The sequence below is a fragment of the Protopterus annectens genome, chromosome 7.part1 (assembly GCF_019279795.1).
Source record: "Protopterus annectens isolate FY-2018-M chromosome 7.part1, PAN1.0, whole genome shotgun sequence".
In the NCBI taxonomy this organism is placed as follows: domain Eukaryota; kingdom Metazoa; phylum Chordata; order Ceratodontiformes; family Protopteridae; genus Protopterus; species Protopterus annectens.
This window is the reverse complement of record NC_056740.1, coordinates 5,915,469-5,933,558: the sequence shown is the minus strand read 5'-3', so window position 1 is coordinate 5,933,558 and position 18,090 is coordinate 5,915,469. Positions and strand designations below refer to the sequence as shown.

General features: G+C 38.1%; 1 protein-coding gene across 3 annotated transcripts in view; it reads left to right on the top strand.

Moving 5' to 3' along the window:
* Positions 1 to 18,090, top strand: part of CELSR3 (cadherin EGF LAG seven-pass G-type receptor 3) — a 1,979,827-nt gene that overhangs the window by 1,527,489 nt on the left and 434,248 nt on the right. For all 3 annotated transcript variants that reach the window (XM_044078523.1, XM_044078522.1, XM_044078524.1), the window contains exon 15: positions 12,177 to 12,360. In XM_044078523.1, coding sequence (XP_043934458.1) covers positions 12,177 to 12,360 — 184 coding nt within the window. The remainder of the gene's footprint in view (positions 1 to 12,176; positions 12,361 to 18,090) is intronic.

The following is an 18,090-nucleotide window of genomic DNA, read 5'->3' as shown; positions in this document are numbered from 1 at the left end:
ATCTTTAAAATATGAGCCTGGCAATTCAGAATTCTAGAAATTAAAGTTGCAGAAGCATATACTTTTTCCCTTTTATCATCCTTGTCAAAAGGAGAAGGATTATAATTAATAAATGCTTGACAGCAGTTGGATTATTTAAAGCTATAGCTGCTGGGTCAGGTCTAAATTAAATGACAAACACATCCTTCACTGCTGGCAGCATTGAGGATGAGAGCATGTTTTGAAAATTCCAGTTGTAACAGCTCAAAGCATTTTCTGAGGGATTGAGAAACCTCACTGTTCTCCCACTGAAAATACTGGCACATTCTGGAAATAGTCTCAGTGAAAGAGAATCTCTGACAGGGGGAATCTGATAATATGCCCTCCACTAAGTCTGAAATCAGACATCTGAGAAGAAAAACCTATATCTGTCTTATCACATTCCTCCCAGATTCAAATTCTTTAATCTCTTTAGGAAAACAGACACCCTCCAGACGGGCCTCACTGAGATGGATAACTGGTGTCAAAATCATGGCCTCAAGCTAAATGCCAAAGAGTGCATAGTCATCCCCTTTGGAAAAAACAAAGTACCCGCGAACTACCACATAGGTGGTAGTCCCCTAAATGCAGAAAATGTAATAAGGGATCTGGGGACCCAAATAGATAGTAATCTCTCCTTTGATAATCATATTGCCAAGGTGGTTAGAAAATCCTTCTATGTGGCCCACCTAATCACAAAAGGGTTCGCATCTAGAACAAAAGAGGTTATTGTGCCTCTCTACTCATCACTCATTAGACCCATCATAGAATACAATGCCCCATTTGGGATGTACCTTACAAGACACCTGCAACAGCTGGAAAGACCACAAAAGTACCTCACCAAGAGGACTACTGGCCTTAAACAGATGCCCTATGCAGCCCGACACAAGAAACTCCAGCTGTACTAGGTTGCATACCGCTTACTCAGAGGTGATCTCTGCCTGACATACAAGGCCATGTCCAACCCAGAATTGATGGACATGCTCTACCAAAAAAAAAAAACAAATCCCAGAGAGCCACACACTCTAGAGATATAAACCTAACCACAACGATAAATAGGACATGCTGGAGGGATATATTCCTATCCCAGAGACTCCCCATGCTTTGGAACAGGATTCCAATATACATCAGGCAGAGCCCCTCACTAACACTCTTCAAGAGAAACCTTGACGGGTGGATGGGGAACAGACAATTTTCCCCGGGGATCACTGCAGTGGCTCTGCTGGACAGTGGCGCAGGGAACTAATGGCTCTGCTGGACAGAGGCACAGGAAACTAATCTAAGGGGGTGGTGAAAGCCAACACATTCTGGCTAGGCTTATAAATGCCCTTGGGCAGATAGCCTAGTACTTACCTATGAACCTATGAACCTAAAACAGGAATCCCTTTTTCTTCACCAGAAACCACCTTATAAGAAGGGTGAATAGCCTATACAATACCCTGAGACAGACTTAATAAATTACTCCTCTCCAGTGAAACTAGTGCAGGAGATGATAAATGTTAAGTTTTGTATTTCTTTTTGACAGGAAAGTTGGGGGAAATAGAATTATTAATGGCATCAGCAGGTTCCCTAGTCAATGGAAAAATATTGTTCCTAAGCAGGAGTACCTTACCTGCCTCTTCTCCCAAAACTGACAAGAGTGTCACTCTTTTGTCACTCCTTTGTCCACTGAGGGGACTGTGACAGCTGCAGAGGATGTGGCTAACCCTTGGTAGCTGTATGTGTAATACCAGAGAGATCTGCTGGTAAAAGATGAGTGGTCTGAGGTACTAGTTTTGGCCACAACAGTCACCCACCTGCAGTGGAGGCAAATTACCTGCCTGCCGTGGTGGTAAAGGCTGTTTAGTGAACTTTTTCTTTTTGTGGCTGGAAGAACTGACAGTGGGAGTTTGTTCCATGGCCAACTCGAAAATAGTGCTTCTTGCTCAGAGAACTAAGCAGGGCAAGTGGTAAAATTTAAAAAAAATAGTAAAAAGTAACTTTTTCTAGTTAAAACATGATCCATCAATCCATCCATCCTCAACCCCTTTTCACATTTTTGTACATGGGGTCGGGGTGTCACTTCAACAGTGACAATCATCGAGAGCCAAGGTTTACACTGCCAAATGGATAGCCCTGCCATGGTAGTTCATCTGTAACACACACTCGCACCTAGGGCCATAACCATTTCAAATATCGGGACCCGCTAGATGAGTCTTGAAACATGGAGACTGAATAGCTGAAAGAATGGTCTAACATTTACTAACTCTGAGATGTCTTTTCTCAAATTATCCCCATTTCTCCCAAGTATGGTGATCTTAGAGTGGGCATATATAAGGTTGGGGGGGGGGGTTGGCGGTGCAGGGGGTTCCCCCCCACAAAAAGAAGTTTAAAAGAAAAGAGTATTTTTGAAATTTGCTCTTCTGTGTTTTCAGTCTTTTGTTTTTGGCTTGTTGGCACTCAGCATTTTGAGTATCAACATTTCAATAGGGAGCCTTAAAACGCAATACAAAGCACTTCAATCTAATTTATCATCCTTAAAAAAGTAATTTAAACACAATTTCCCTAAGAAAAAATAGTCTTAGAATGTTTAAAAGAATCAATGTATAAATGACTTTAAACTCTCAGAAACAAAAGTGCTCTCCCGTTTTACAAGTACAGGTCTGGGATGAATGACAAACACATCCTCCACTGCTGACAGCACTGAGGGATGGGAGAATGTTCTGTCAATAAAAACACACATTCCTAGCTTAAAATATACTTTCCTCAAGAGGAAAGTAAGTTTAAACATTAAAAATATGTAGATATTTTTTCCCCAAAGAGAACTTACCTGCTCAGCAATAAAAAAAAAAACAGAAGCTGACGGTCTATCCTTGAAAGCCCACACTGGAGTGCTCTCTTTAGTGGGCAAGAAAGCTCTAAAAGGCTTGGCATCCAAGCCTGTCTTTTAATCAGCTTAGCTCAAGCTGATTAATGGTTTGGGCACACAGAAGGTGCCCTGAAGCTTTGGAAGTTGCCTGGCTGTTATATATTATGCAGGATATAACTCATATAGCTAAGGCTGCTGCAGCAGTGATCGACATGATGAACATGAAAATGCGCGTAATTGTCCAGGTAAGGGTAAATCGAATGCTTTCCATTCAGTGGTGGCAATGAGATGGCACAAGTTAAGATGGTGGAAGGTGACTGCTTCTACAATGGCAATTATTAAGATGAGACAGGTATAGACTACAGAATAAGTATCTCTGTTCTTTCTGTGGTTTGTAGTGAGACAGGGCAAGTGGTAGCAAGAATCCTAAGATGCCATAATGTGGCTATAAAAGTGATGGTGAATTGTGGCTTTTTATATTACTTACTACTAGTATGAAATGAATACATAAAGATACAATTTCATCGATTAAACAAATTTATTTATTTTTTATTTGACATTTTTTGCTGGGAAAGTCCAACTGGGATAATATCCCATTTTCAGTGGAGGCCTGGGGAAAAAAGCTCCTCATTGGTTACAGTTAAATAAAGTTATTATAAAACCTAATACAGAAAAATGATATATTAACTAAGTAAAAATTCAGCTTCAACTCATACAATGTAAGCTTGTACATAGATAGTGCAAATATTTGGGCAGCTATAGCAAGTTGAAAAGAACATTGTCAGTAGATAAAGTATTCACAAGTTGCAGTTTGTAGAGAAGCATTTAACTGAGTTTTTATTTATTTATTTATTTTACATTTGTTTACCAGGGATGTCCGATTGGGTCAGTTGCCCTTTTCCAGTGGAGGCCCAGGGAGAAAAGCTCTGTTACAAAAACACATTAAAAACAATAAAGGAAATTGATAACAATCAAGAATATATAACTTTGGTAAATGTAGGTAGTATATAACTTATACATAAACAAAATCTGAAAGAGTAATATAAAGTGGGAAAAAAAGAAAGCTAACAAATAAACTAGCATGAAATAGCTTGTGCCATCACAGAGAAATGACTGATCAGTACATCAATATCATTGTTGTGGTGGTAAATATTTATGAAATACATGTATGGTATATGACACGAAACCAAGAACCAACAGAAAACTTGACAGAAATCAAAAAAAACCGCTGACAGTCCTGCACTCAAAAACTGTTATTCGGTAAACCACAACAGTTAACCGCTTTCGTCAGCAACCACAGGCTGACTTCATCAGAACTTATTTTTAGGCTAAGCTACCTTCTTGCTCAGTCAATCTCTTGCTGTTACTGATAGGTTTCTGCAGCTTTAGGTCTGGTATATGGTATGGTATATGAACAAAAATATGGCTGATTGTTGCAATGCTAGTGTTACTTGTTCTAAACAGAGATAGCTAAGGCAATATGTACAAGAAGGAGGGAATATGATTAAACTGTAGGAAGCTTGGGATACGTAGATAAAAATAGGAGCTGTAGTGAGCCTGAGATAGGTAGAGAGAAACTAGAATTCCATGAGAGAAGGTTTAGTTTGGATGTTAGAATTTAGTAAGGGAAGGGATATTTTGGTTGTAAGAACAAGGAAGGACAGAATGATCAGCCTGGATTAGTGCAGGAGCAAAGCCAGTTTTTGGTTAGGTTAGGTGTTCCTTAAGCAGCAGTTTAAATTTGGATATGTTGCTAGAATTTAGTATTGTCTAAGACATGGAATTCCAAGACTTAGGTATTTGGTGGGAGAATAGAGGGTTACCATAACAATTATTAGATTTAGTTACTTTGAGTAGTAGTTTGTTGGAGGATCTTAGTGTTCTGCCATTTGAATAGGGCTGCACTAAGCTCTTGAGTGCTGGACAGCTGTCTGGATGGTGGAAGATGGAATGAATGAAAGTTAGTGGGTCGAGGGACGGAGATTGGTTAGTTCAATCCAATTTAGTTTATGAAGTACTGTGCAGTGATGTGATCTGTAAGGGAGGATAGTAGCGAATCTTGCGATTTTGTTATAGCAGGATTAGTAAATACTGGTGAGACATATATAAGGGTAGAGAATAGATGAGTCCTACCTATGGAATGTCTAGTGGCCTTGGTTAGGTATGGCTTGACTCTGTATAGTGAGCCTAGCTTAATGTGGACCTTTTTGAAAGTTAAAGCGAGGTGTTTGTCAAATTTTAGGTTGTTGCCAATTTTGACTCCAAGGAGTTTGGTGTGCTGGACAATTTCAATTTTAGTTTTATTAGCTGAGTAGATGGTGAAGGGGGGAGTGTTATCAGGAACTTTGTTATTAGTGAAGAGCATACACTTTGTTTTCTTTGGACTGAGTATGAGTTGAGATTCTGAGAGGTATTTTTGAATCTCTTGGAAAGATTGTTGGGTTGTTTGCATGAGCTCTGGTAGGGAGGGAGCTAACATATGAGGGACAAGTCATCTGCATTTTGAATGATGGTTGCATGCTGGGTGGTTCTGCTGAGCCAGCTGATGAATATGGTGAAAAGCAATGGACAAGAGAATTGAGACTTTGGGTACTCCTACTGAGTCCAGTAATAAGGTGGAGGGTTCATTTTGCCACTTAACTGCCTGTTGGCGGTCAGTTAAGTAGCTGAAAAACAGAAGAGGGCTGGCTGGGTTCAGTTTAAGGAAGCGAGCTCATTTAGTAGCTTTTGGTGGAATACTGTATCAAAGGCCGTAGACATATCAAGAAAGATAGACAAGACAAGCTGGTTGTCATTTGTAAGCTAGCTGATTGAGTTTGTAAAACTAACAAGGGCAGTAGTTATACTGTGCTTGGGTCTAAAGCCATGTTGAGATACAGATAGGAGATAACTGCTTAGTAGATAGTCGAGGAGTTTTCTGTCTATGCATTTTTCAAGAATCTTGGCTATGGGGGAGAAGAGGTAAATTGGCCTGTAGTTTGAGAGCTCAGTAGAGGAGCTGCCTTTGAGAAGAGGGATGATATAACAGACTTTCCAGAGTTTGGGGATGTACTGCTCAGCAATGGAACGGTTTATTAGGAGAGATATAGGGTAGGAGATTTCATCTGCTGCTAGCTTTAGAAATTCATTGGGGAGTTGATTAGCTGTGAGGGAGGAGGCTTAAGTTTGGAAAGATGTTTCTGGATAGTATTAGTTTGAACTGGTTTGAATGAAAAATAATTGAGGGTTCGGTCTAATTGATTATGAATAGATGGGGGGGTCTTGCTGTTGTTTTTTTACTAAGGAGAGTATACAGTTGAAAAAGCATGAATTAAATTGTGAGACAATGCTATCTGCAGAATTTGTTGTGGCTGGAGCTGGGGTTGTGCTCTGTCCAGGATTTAGTATTTGTTTGATGGCTCCCCAAAATTTCTGGTGATTGATTTGGTGTTTTTGCTGCATTGTTGTATAGTATATCTTTCTGTCGTGCCTGATTCATTTTTTGGGAAAGTTGCATAACTGACTAGGTGAGAAGGTAGTCTAGATTTTTGCTATTGTGGTATAGGGACCAGGCTCTGTTTGAGGAGCTGCTTGGTGTCATTGGCAAGCCATGGTATGTGCTTGGAGTTAGATTGGGTCTTTCTACGGGGACCTAGGTTGTTTAGGATATTGAGGAATTTGTCACTGAAATACTGAACAGCCGAGTCAAGGTACAGACATTTTAAAGGGGAACAGTCACATTGTTGCAGGAAGGATTTGAAGACTTCAGGGAAGAAATGTCTTTGAAACAATTCTAAGATGACATCTTTGCTCAGATTAGCAGAAATATTCTGGAAAGGAGCAAGAATGGAAATCAACAGAACAGTAACAAAAGCAGGTGGCAACAGAAAGCACCAAAAAGCAAAGAACAACTATAAAGAACATGACTAGAAAAAAGGACAGAAAACTGATCAAGGTTTAATGCATGAATGGCTAAGGAGAAGTGAATTTAGACTAAAAAAATGAAAAGTTAATAATGGCAGCTGAAGACAGTAGACTATAATCGCTGGTTTACAAAATCTGTAGAAAAGGTGGGGAGATACAAATAAAGATAAGTTTTGTAGCATAGAGCTAGAAACAGTTGCACATCCTGTGGCTGATTATGATATATTGGTTGAGGGTCTGTAAAAGGTGGGCCATCAACAGACCATGGAAACTTTAGATCCATAAGTCTCACTACTCTGATATGCAAAGCCATGGAAAGAATTATCCTGGAAATGACCAATAATGACATAGGAAACCTCCAGACACTGTACCCAACCCAGTTTGGTTTTATAAAGGGCAGATCATGCCTGCCCAACCTGGTGGACTTCTTTGAGATGGTCTTCAAAGCAATGGATGAAGGCAAAAGTGTTCACACTGCTTACCTTGACCTGATCAAGACATTTGACACAATGCTCCATGCAGGCATTTTCGACAAACTCAAGAGGTCAGGTATAAACCCTTGTTTCATCCAGTGGATAGCCAACTTGGCTCACAGACAGTACACACAAAGTCAGAATTGGAGAGTCCACCTCTGCAAAGTGGCCAGTCACAAGTAGAGTCCCTCAGAGATCGGTCCTTGGACTGCTCCTTTTTGGCATTTATCTCTCTGAAATCAAGTCTAATGTCAATGGCCTCTGGCTGACTAAATTTGCATATGATACCTTACCAACACAAATGTTCTTCTGGAAGAGCTGACACAGACAAATAACTCATGTTAGATCCATGGACTTAAACTAAATGCCAAGAAATGCATAATAATATCCTTCAGGAAGTCACCCACCCCTGGGTGGCTGCGCTGGTGCAGTGTTTCATATAGCAAGAGATTCTCTGCTTTGATACTCAGCTGGGGTTCCTTCTGTGTAGAGTCTGCATGTCCTCCTTGTGGATGTGCGGGTTTTCTTCAGGTGTTCTGGTTTCTTCCGACATCCCAAAGACATGCTGTGAGTGGATTGGACACTGTAAATTGGCCCTAGGTGTGAGTGTGTACATGTGTGTGCTTTCTGTGGAAGGTTGGGTGCTGGGCTGGCAACTCACCATTGTAAAACTCCACTGCCAATCATTTTGCAGCATCATTTTGCTGTAATTCTAAGTTATCTTTACTTCGTATTTCCCCATGATACCACTTTGCATGGTTCCTGCTCAAATGTCAGATTTTCTTTCAGGATAAGCAGTTTGATTGCACTCAGCTCTTTTTCTCATTACATCTGATAGTATTGCTCTTAAACTGCATTATTCTACTGGTATGCACATTTGCGCCTTGATAAATTGTTTAACTCATTGATGTTTATGGGACCTTACATTCCTTCCTTTAAGGCGACATGATCTGGACATAGATTAAGTAATTAGAAAGGAAGGAGGTGTAGCCCCCTCCAGTAGAGATATCCTGGTTCCTATCACATCATCAAACTTTTACAAGTTCGAACCACATATGGTTGAGACCATATGTTCGAATTTGTAAAAGTTTGAGCATGTGAATGGAAATCTCCATAGGCAGAGGTTTCATTCACTTCAATGTGGTGCAATCTCAGAGTTGGTATATTTAAGTAGTGGGGGTGTGGGAGGTGCAGGGGGGGGGCTTTCCCCCCTGCTTACAACAGTTTATTTTGTTGTCCGTTGTGTTTTTTTTTTAGGTAGTCGAAGTTATGTAACGTCGAACATAATGGTTCGACCATTAGGTGTTCGAAGTTACGTAACTTTGACTATGTGCTATAGACCCGAGATATCCATATGAGCTGGCTTACTCCCTGCATAAGTATTTTTAAAAATAGTTATGGGAAAAAAATATAAATTCATATTTTCAGATCACTACTTTAAGATGCCCCTTATTTTATGGAATCTCCAAAATACAAAATTTATATGTAACCCATTCCTGAGATTGATTGTTCCAAGAGCAGTCTATCTAACAGAGCCTAATTTCCTAGACTATGGGCTAAAACCACCAGTGAGGCAAGCACCCAATTTTTTTGGGATATAGGCAATGTTCTGCAAGATAAATGCTATTTAAATGCTATGTATAGCACATATTGACTACTGATATCAACACTTCATACAGTAGTATTGGTCATAAATATCCAAATTATTATTACTGGTATTATTATTACTGTTATTATTATTATTAGTGCAGTTTGTTTTGAAAAGCAACATGTTTAAGGCTGGTAGTGTGCTTTATACGCAATTTAGAGGAGATGCTGTAGGCACTCCTATTCTTGATGTCTGATGAAGGACTAGTTACTGTGTCCAGAAGCAGACAGCTGGCATCTATTTCAAGTGCTAATACAGGGAATGAGTTTGCGTTTTACTGAGTTAGTAAATTAATTCACTGATAGCTATGTTGCATACCCCTTGTCCATGCTTTTTTGTATTATTTATTTGTGTTGTATGCTAGTATAGCTTTACTGGCTTCTAAGTACACTTATGCTTATGAGGGTACCTCTTTCAGCAAAGTGGGGTTTAAAAAATTTGCATGTAGATGTCTTCTATGTGTCATGACAACTCTTAAAGAATAAAGGATGTACATTTATTAATTTTAAAGATTTTGACAAGAAAAGTAGGTACCTTAGTATTAGATTGTAGCCAGATGCTGCTTGGGGAGTCATAAATTGCCAAAATATGGTGCACAAAAACAGGGCTATTACCCAGCATTCCTGTTCAGTTTGTACAGTCTTCGGTTGCTGTGCCACAACAAAAGTAAAAACATGTAAATTTTCATCGGGTATTTCTTATTTCTCAAGCTTTCTTTCAATGGCTTCTCATTCAGGTCAACCTGTAATTCCCAAATCAAGCTCTTATAAATTTCTCATGATTTCTAATACATAAAGTATAGTTTTATGCAGAGATATTACTCTTGGTCTGGACTAACCACTTCGTATGGTTCTTGCTCAAATAGCAGATTTTCTTTGCAGCACAGGCAGTTTGTTTGCACTCAGCTCTTTATCTCATCACATCTGAAAGTATTTCTCTTAAACTGCCTCAGGATGAGATAGTGTATACAAGAATCAACCATATTATGTTATCTAGAAGCAGGCAGTGTGAGGATGAATCAGGAAAACTTCAAAATGTTAAAACCGACATTATTGACTACGTGCTTCTGTAGGAAACGAAAGCTGAATGTAGGAAAATGCAGATCAGGCTATTTTTTATCTCGATACTTAGTGGCTGGAATTTAGAAAGGGTTACCGCAAGAGATGAGCCGTACTACTAATGGCTTCCCCTCATGATAACTATTTCCAATTCAGAGACTGCCCTACAGCAGTGATGTCTCACCAGCAGGAGCATCAGTGCCATTGGTGGACCCATCAGCCTTGATAGAGAATAATGAGGCAATCGTAGTGAGTGGCTAATGCTAATTAGCCATATGCCAATCATAGTGAGTGGCTAATGCTAATTAGCCATATGCCAATCGTAGTGAGTGGCTAATGCTAATTAGCCATATGCCAATCGTAGTGAGTGGCTAATGCTAATTAGCCATATGCCAATCGTAGTGAGTGGCCAATGCTAATTAGCCATATGCCAATCGTAGTGAGTGGCTAATGCTAATTAGCCATATGCCAATCGTAGTGAGTGGCTAATGCTAATTAGCCATATGCCAATCGTAGTGAGTGGCTAATGCTAATTAGCCATATGCCAATCGTAGTGAGTGGCTAATGCTAATTAGCCATATGCCAATCGTAGTGAGTGGCTAATGCTAATTAGCCATATGCTCTCTATCAGAAATTCCCAGTGCTGTTGATTTACCTTTTAGAACATTTCAGAGAATTGATTGGCTGTGTAAATTACCATGGATGGTGGAAAACCTTATCTACCGTCAACAGATGGTTGTCAAGCAGTGACTTCAGTGGAAGAAATCAAAGTGCAAGTAAGTTCAGAAAAGTTCTGCAGAGGTATAGGAAGGTGCGTGTGTGTGTGTGTGTGTGTGTGTGTGTGTGTGTGTGTGTGTGTGTGTGTGTGTGTGTGTGTGTGTGTGTCTGCCTGAGTGGTTACAAAATTAAGTAAACTATCAAGAGTGTGTGTGTGTCTGTGTGTGTGAGAGACTGAGTATGAGGTGCCTATGCCAATGCAAGGCATGGGCCACCTTTGTAAATGCTGCTGCTTTCACAAGGCTGAGAATGCTAGTAGTAGAAAAATAACATTCACAGACATGTAAATGAGGCAGTAATGAGATCTTCTTCATATTACCACTAAAGCTGCCTCTAAATCACATTTTTCATGGATTACATAAATTGACCTACCTGTGGCAAGTAATTTACATGATATCTCTAAATTCTAGGTAGTATGTATAACAGCAGCAGTGTTACAAGTGAGATACAATATGAATGGAAAGAAGTTTGAGATAAGCGCTTTCTTTACGCATGTTAATATGGTGTTGTATGGCAGTCATTTTAGATGTCCACTATTTTGTGTAGGCCAAAATTTCATGTCAAGTTAAGGTAACAATACAGAAACATCTGAGAGCTTTTTTAGTAGGAACCCTAACAGCACTAAGCTGAGCTAATAGCTAAGCACTTCATTGAAGTACATCAGATGGCTAAATCCAGTTTTAGATGTTTGTGTTTTTCAATAACAAAATAGTGCAGAACAATATACTGAAGAATATTTAAAAGCTATACTTGAGAACAAGAAACATGCATATTTAGAAGTATGATACAATAATTCCTATTGAACTGAATGCGCATATACTTTTGAAAGTATGTATTTAAACATTGATCATTGACTAGTTTTAATTATTCAAATGGCTGTGACTTTTTAAAATGTAGTCTACTGTCTGGGGCACTTCTTAGAAGGATTAGCAAGTCCAAGGTACCCGAGTGCTTATGTGAGACTTCATTTTTATTATTTTATAAGTAAAATTAAAGCATATTAGTATTGTTCACATTAATGTTTATTGTGCTACATAGTGTATACACCTAGTAATGTAAAATTAAAGAGGACAGGTGGCTACCTAAAGACAAATTAATTTAATGGGCTTAATGAAATCTCTTACGTTCTGCCTCATTAAGTAATGCAACCTGCTTGAGTTCATTTTCCTAATTTTTAAATTTAGCAGTAGTTCTTTTCAGGTTCATATTTAATAGTTTTTCAAGGTCTGCTTTCAAAGTTTGAATGCTGCCTGAATTAGAGGAGTCAGTCTTGCATAATGAAAGCATCATTGTTTTACTCTGGAATAAAATTTTCCATCATGACTCATTTGTCTTTTCTGAGCCATCTGTCTCTAAGTTTAAATAAAATATTACACCCATGATTTTCAACTGTGTTTAATTTTTTGAGCAATGATACATTTCTAAAATGTTGCTTCTGTTTTGTGCCTTAGGAATTCCATTATCGACCTAAAGGAAGTGATATCTGCCTACCATGTGACTGCTATCCAACTGGCTCTTTTACTAGATCATGTGACCCAGAAACAGGCCAGTGTCACTGCAGACCTGGAGTAACTGGCCGGCAGTGCAACGGTTGTGACAATCCTTTTGCAGAAGTTACACAAAGTGGCTGTGAAGGTGACATTGCACTGATCTTCAACAAAATATTTCAGACATTGGAGAAATGTAGATGATTTTCATAGATATGTTTAATAGTATATACTTCGAGTTTAGTAAGGCAGAGGTATAACATAATTGTTACAGTACAAAAATCAAATTGTCAGACTTCAAATCCCCTTAAAGTATCAGTAAATCTACAATGTACCAACCAAGCTCACAAGGTTAAAGGAATGGGTACTCTTTATTTTTTAAACACTTTCATCTCTGAAATAATGAGACATCATCAGCATCTGATTTTGATGAAATCTTGTTATTTCTGAGACAAAAGTAATCAAAAAATAAAGTGTATTCATTCCTTTATCATTATAAGCCCACTTAAGGTGTCAGTAAGTCATGTGACTGTCACATGCCACCTAATGGTTGATTTAAAATGGCAGCACATTAATTAGTGTTTTAATTAGTTTCATAATACTTAAGTGTTAAGTAAATTTACTTCTATCAAAAGTCAACAGCAGTGTGATTTTACTTCACTCCATTGCTAAAGATAAGAGAAGTATACTATAAATTATAGAGCAAGCTGTTGCAGAAAGTACCAGAAGCTAATTAATCTGGCTTGATCTGAAAGAGAAACATTAAATCTAAATCCTACCTCAAGACCTTTTGAACATAATGATAAATTAACTTAATAATAAATCAGTCACTAATGACCAATCCACCTATTTCTCCCTAACTCATTCCATGGTAAAAAAAAAAATATATATATATCTGGAGCATTTCTCCCCCGGCCTCCACTGAAAACAGGCTCTGTGGAACCTAGTCGGACTTTCCCGGTCAACAAATGATAAATAAATAAATAAATAAAATAAAAAATAAAAATTATATATATATATATATAATATATATATATAGGTGGCAGCCCCCTTAATACAGAAGAGGTAATAAGAGATCTGAGGACCCAGGTAGATAGTAATCACTCCTTTGATAATCATATAGCCAAATTAGTTAGGAAATCCTTCTATGTGGCCCATCTAATTACTAAAGGGTTCACTTCTAGAAATAAAGAGGTTATAGTGCCCCACTACTCGTCACTCATTAGGCCCATCATAGAGTACAATGCCCCATTTGGGATGTACCTCACAAGACACTTCCAACTGCTGGAAAGACCACAAAGGTACCTTACCAAGAGGATTACTGGCCTTAAACACATGTCCTATGCAGCCCGACTGAAAAAACTCCGGCTGTACTTTGTGGCATATCGCTTACTCAGAGGTGATCTCTGCCTGACTTACAAAGTCATGTCCAACTCAGAATTGATGGACATGCTCCACCTAAGGAAATCCAAGTCACTGCGAGCCACGTGCTCTAGTGAGCTAAACCTCGCCACAACAATAAAGAGAACATGCCAGAGGGATAGATTCCTGTCACAGAGACTCCCCATGTTTTGGAACAAAATTCCAAACTACATTAGGCAGAGTCCCTCACTAACACTCTTCAAGAGAAACCTTGACGAGTGGATGAGTAGCAGAAAATATACCCCTGGGGTCACTTCATTGGCTCTGCTTGACAGAGAATCAGTTAATTAATCAATGGGGCAGCGAAAGCCGATACACTCTGGCTAGGCTTATAAATACCCTTGGGCAGATAGCCTAGTACCTACCTAAGAACCTATATATATATATATATATATATATATATATATATATATATATATACACACACACACACACACACACACACACACACACACACACACACACACACACACACACATATTTATATATATACATATATACATACATATAGTGAGTGGGTACTAGTGTTTATCTCAGTTTTTAATGCAATGTACTTAAATTGAATTAAATATAATTTCCTTTTTTCTACAAAATGTCTTTATCTTCACCTCTATGTTAAATAGAAGGTGCTACAGTATTTGTAAAAAAGTTTGCTATGATGTGGTAATTCTTGGCTATATTTTTTATATAATTTAAACTCTTTCTAAAATTGTTTAACTACCTATCTGCTGTAATCTGATGCTGTTATTTTACTCATTGTGGATGGAGCTTTTCTCCCCAGGCCCCAACTAAAAATGGGTTTTTGACCCAGTGGACTTTCTTGGTCAACAAATTTCAATCAGTAAATAAATAAATAATCGGGTCACATTTGCAGTACTTGAAGAAAACTAAATAGATGACATGAGGTAAAACATTTGTATTTTACCTTTGTGATGCTTGGTGTGACATCTGGAAAGAGGAAGGAGGACAAGGAGACCTGGTGGTGGAATGAGGAAATCAGGAGAGTATACAGAAAAAGAGGTTGGCGAAGAAGAAGTGGGATTGTCAGAGAGATGAAGAAAGTAGACAGGAGTATAAGGAGATGAGGTGCATGGCAAAGAAAGAGGTGGTGAAGGCTAAGGATAAGGCGTATGAAGAGTTGTATAAAAGGTTGGACACTAAGGAGGGAGACAAGGACCTAAACCGATTGGCTAGTCAGAGGGACCAAGCTAGTGCAGCAGGTAAGGGTGATAAAGGATAATGAGGGAAACATAGTCACAAGGGAGGAGAGTGTGTTGAGCACATGGAAAGAGTACTTTGATGGGCTGATGAATGAAGAGAATGACAGGGAGAGAAGGTTGGATGATGTGTGAATAGTGAATCATGAAATGCAGTGGATTAGCAAGGAGGAAGTAAGAATAGCTATGAAGAGGATGAAGAATGGAAAGGCTGTTGGTCCAGATGACATAACTGTGGAAGCATGGAGGTGTTTAGGTGAAATGGCAGTGGAGTTTTTAACTAGATTGTTTAATGAAATCTTGGAAAGTAAAATGATGCCTGAGGACTGGAGAAAAAGTGTTTTGGAACCGATTTTTAAGAATAAGGGTGATATGCAGAGCTGTAGTAACTACAGAGGGATTACATTGATCAGTCACAGCATGAAGTTATGGGAAAGAGTAGTGGAAGCTAGGTTAAGAAGGGAGGTGATCATTAGTGATCAGCAGTATGGTTTCATGCCAGGAAAGAGCACTACAGATGTGATGTTTTCTCTGAGAGTGTTGATGTAGAAGTACAGAGAAGGTCAGAAGGAGTTGCATTGTATCTTTGTGGACTTAGAGAAAGCATATGACAGGGTGCCTAGAGAGGAGTTGTGGCATTGTATGAGGAAGTCAGGAGTGTCAGAGAAGTATGCAAGAGTGGTACAGGATATGTATGAGGGTAGTGTGACAGCGGTGAGGTCTGCGGTGGGAGTGACGGATGCGTTTAAGGTGGAGGTGGGATTACATCAAGGATCAGCTCTGAGCCCTTTCTTATTTGCAATAGTCATGGACAGGTTGGCAGACGAGATCAGACAGGAGTCCCCATGGACTATGATGTTCGCAGATGACATTGTGATCTGTAGTGAGAGTAGGAAACAGGTGGAGGAGACCCTGAAGAGGTGGAGATATGCTCTAGAGAGAAGAGGAATGCAGGTCAACAGGACTAAGATAAAATATATGTGTGTGAATAAGAGGGAGCATAGAGGAATGATGAGGATGCAGGGAGTAGAGGTGGTGAAGGTGGATGAGTTTAAATACTTGGGATCAACAGTTCAAAGTAATGATGAGTGTGGAAGAGAGGTGAAGCAGACAGTACAGGCAGGATGGAGTGGGTGGAGAAGAGTGTCAGGAGTGTTTTGTGACAGACGAGTACCAGTAAGAGTGAAAGGGAAGGTCTACAAGAGGGTAGTGAGACCAGCTATGTTATATGGGTTGGAGACAGTTGCATTGACAAAAAGGCAGGAGTCAGAGCTGGACATGGCAGAGTTAAAGATGTTAAGATTTGCACTGGGGGTCAGCCTGGTTGGAAGGTTTGGAGACAAAGCCAGAGAGGCAAGATTACATTGGTTTGGACATGTGCTGAGGAGGGATGCAGAGTATATTGGGAAAAAGATGTAGTATAAACTGGAAGCCACCACCACGTAAAAAGACAATTCTTTATTTAAAACAGGAGAATAAGCGCTTTCGCGTGCATCCACAAAGGCACACTTCTTCAGATTCAATGAAAATTGATTAGAATACATTCATTATATCTTAAAGCATTAATTAAATTAATTCATATTAACCAATAACATTTAGTTCTCACTTATTCAATTAATTATACCAGGGTGTAACTTAAAAACACTTAGTGCTATATGGCTTTTGAGATCATCAGCTTCAAGTAATACAATGTATATCAAAAAGTTTGTGAACTGTTAAACACAAATAAATAATAAATAGTTTGATGCATAGCAACCCTATATATTGTCAAGTATAATGCAAAATATATATATTCATATCATAAAAAATATAATAATCTATATCTAACTTGATAATAATAACTATAAATAATTGTTTACTAATTATGTTAAAACTATATAAAAAATAGTAAAACCAGCAAATCTATACTTAAACTTCCAATGCCAATATTAACTTATATAGATATAAAAAAGCAATTCATAAATGTATTATTCTCATGTTTAGGCTCTATTTTTATTTTTATCTAGAGCCACCTTAAGTCTATATATGTATGTATATGCTCTACCCTTCATCATGCATGTAAGTTCATATTAATTCTATATAAAGCCATCATACAACTTTATACAACTTTATACAGTATATAAGAAACTGCTAAAAACTATTTTTGATTTTATTCATACCTATATATATATATATATATATACAATAATTATCATATTTCATATTCATATACACATATTAATATATGTCTTGTCAAGAGCACTGATGGATCATTAGGTGCTCTATATGATGAAAATATTGTTATAAATGTTGTAAGCCTTCAGATTTCATATAACTAATATCAAAAATGAAATTCAGAAACAGAGAATATTTGACTAATGAACAATCATATCCTTGACTTACATTCTCATATATATACATCATACTATATTAACATATGCCTTGTCAAGTAAAAACAACTATTATATGTGATTAAATAGTTGTATCATACTCATGGATATTACTTATGATCTATGTACATTCCAAAATATCATAAAATGCTATATGTGAACATATTGGGAAAAAGATGCTAAGGATGAAACTGCCAGGTAACAGGAAAAGAGGAAGGCTTAAGATAAGGTTTACGGATGCGGTGAGAGAGGACATGCAGGTGGTTCATGTGACAGAGCAAGATGCAGAGGACAGGAAGAAATGGAAACAGATGATCCGCTGTGGCTACCCCTAATGGGAGCAGCCAAAAGAAGAAGAAGATTTTACCTTTGTGATTACATTAAGAAACCCTTTAAAGTAAGGCTCAGATGGTTTAAATAATGTGACTGGAATCCACATTGGTTGTCTGTGAGAGTTTATGTTATGGGATATTTTGGTTATGATGCTCTTTTAGAAGGTGGCCGTGTCGTAAACATTTTTAGATATATGTATTGAATTTTAATAAAAGAAAGTGGGAGGAAATGAAAGGAAACTTAGATTACTGGAGGGGAAAAAGAATCTCCAGGTCATGGACATAATAGCTAATACAAATACATATTTTTATAAAAAAATTAATTTGCATAAGACATGAACAGAGAACAAATCTAATAATTTGAATAATGTGGAATAATTAATTTATTACTGTCTCATACCTGAAATAACATTTGCAGCATTAATCCATATTGAATAAGATTTATAAAATATCTTTTTTTTTCTATGAATCATTAACTGTCGAAACTGAAGCTGTCTAGTAAAATATACCATCCATTTCAGCAGGAGGATCAGTAAAC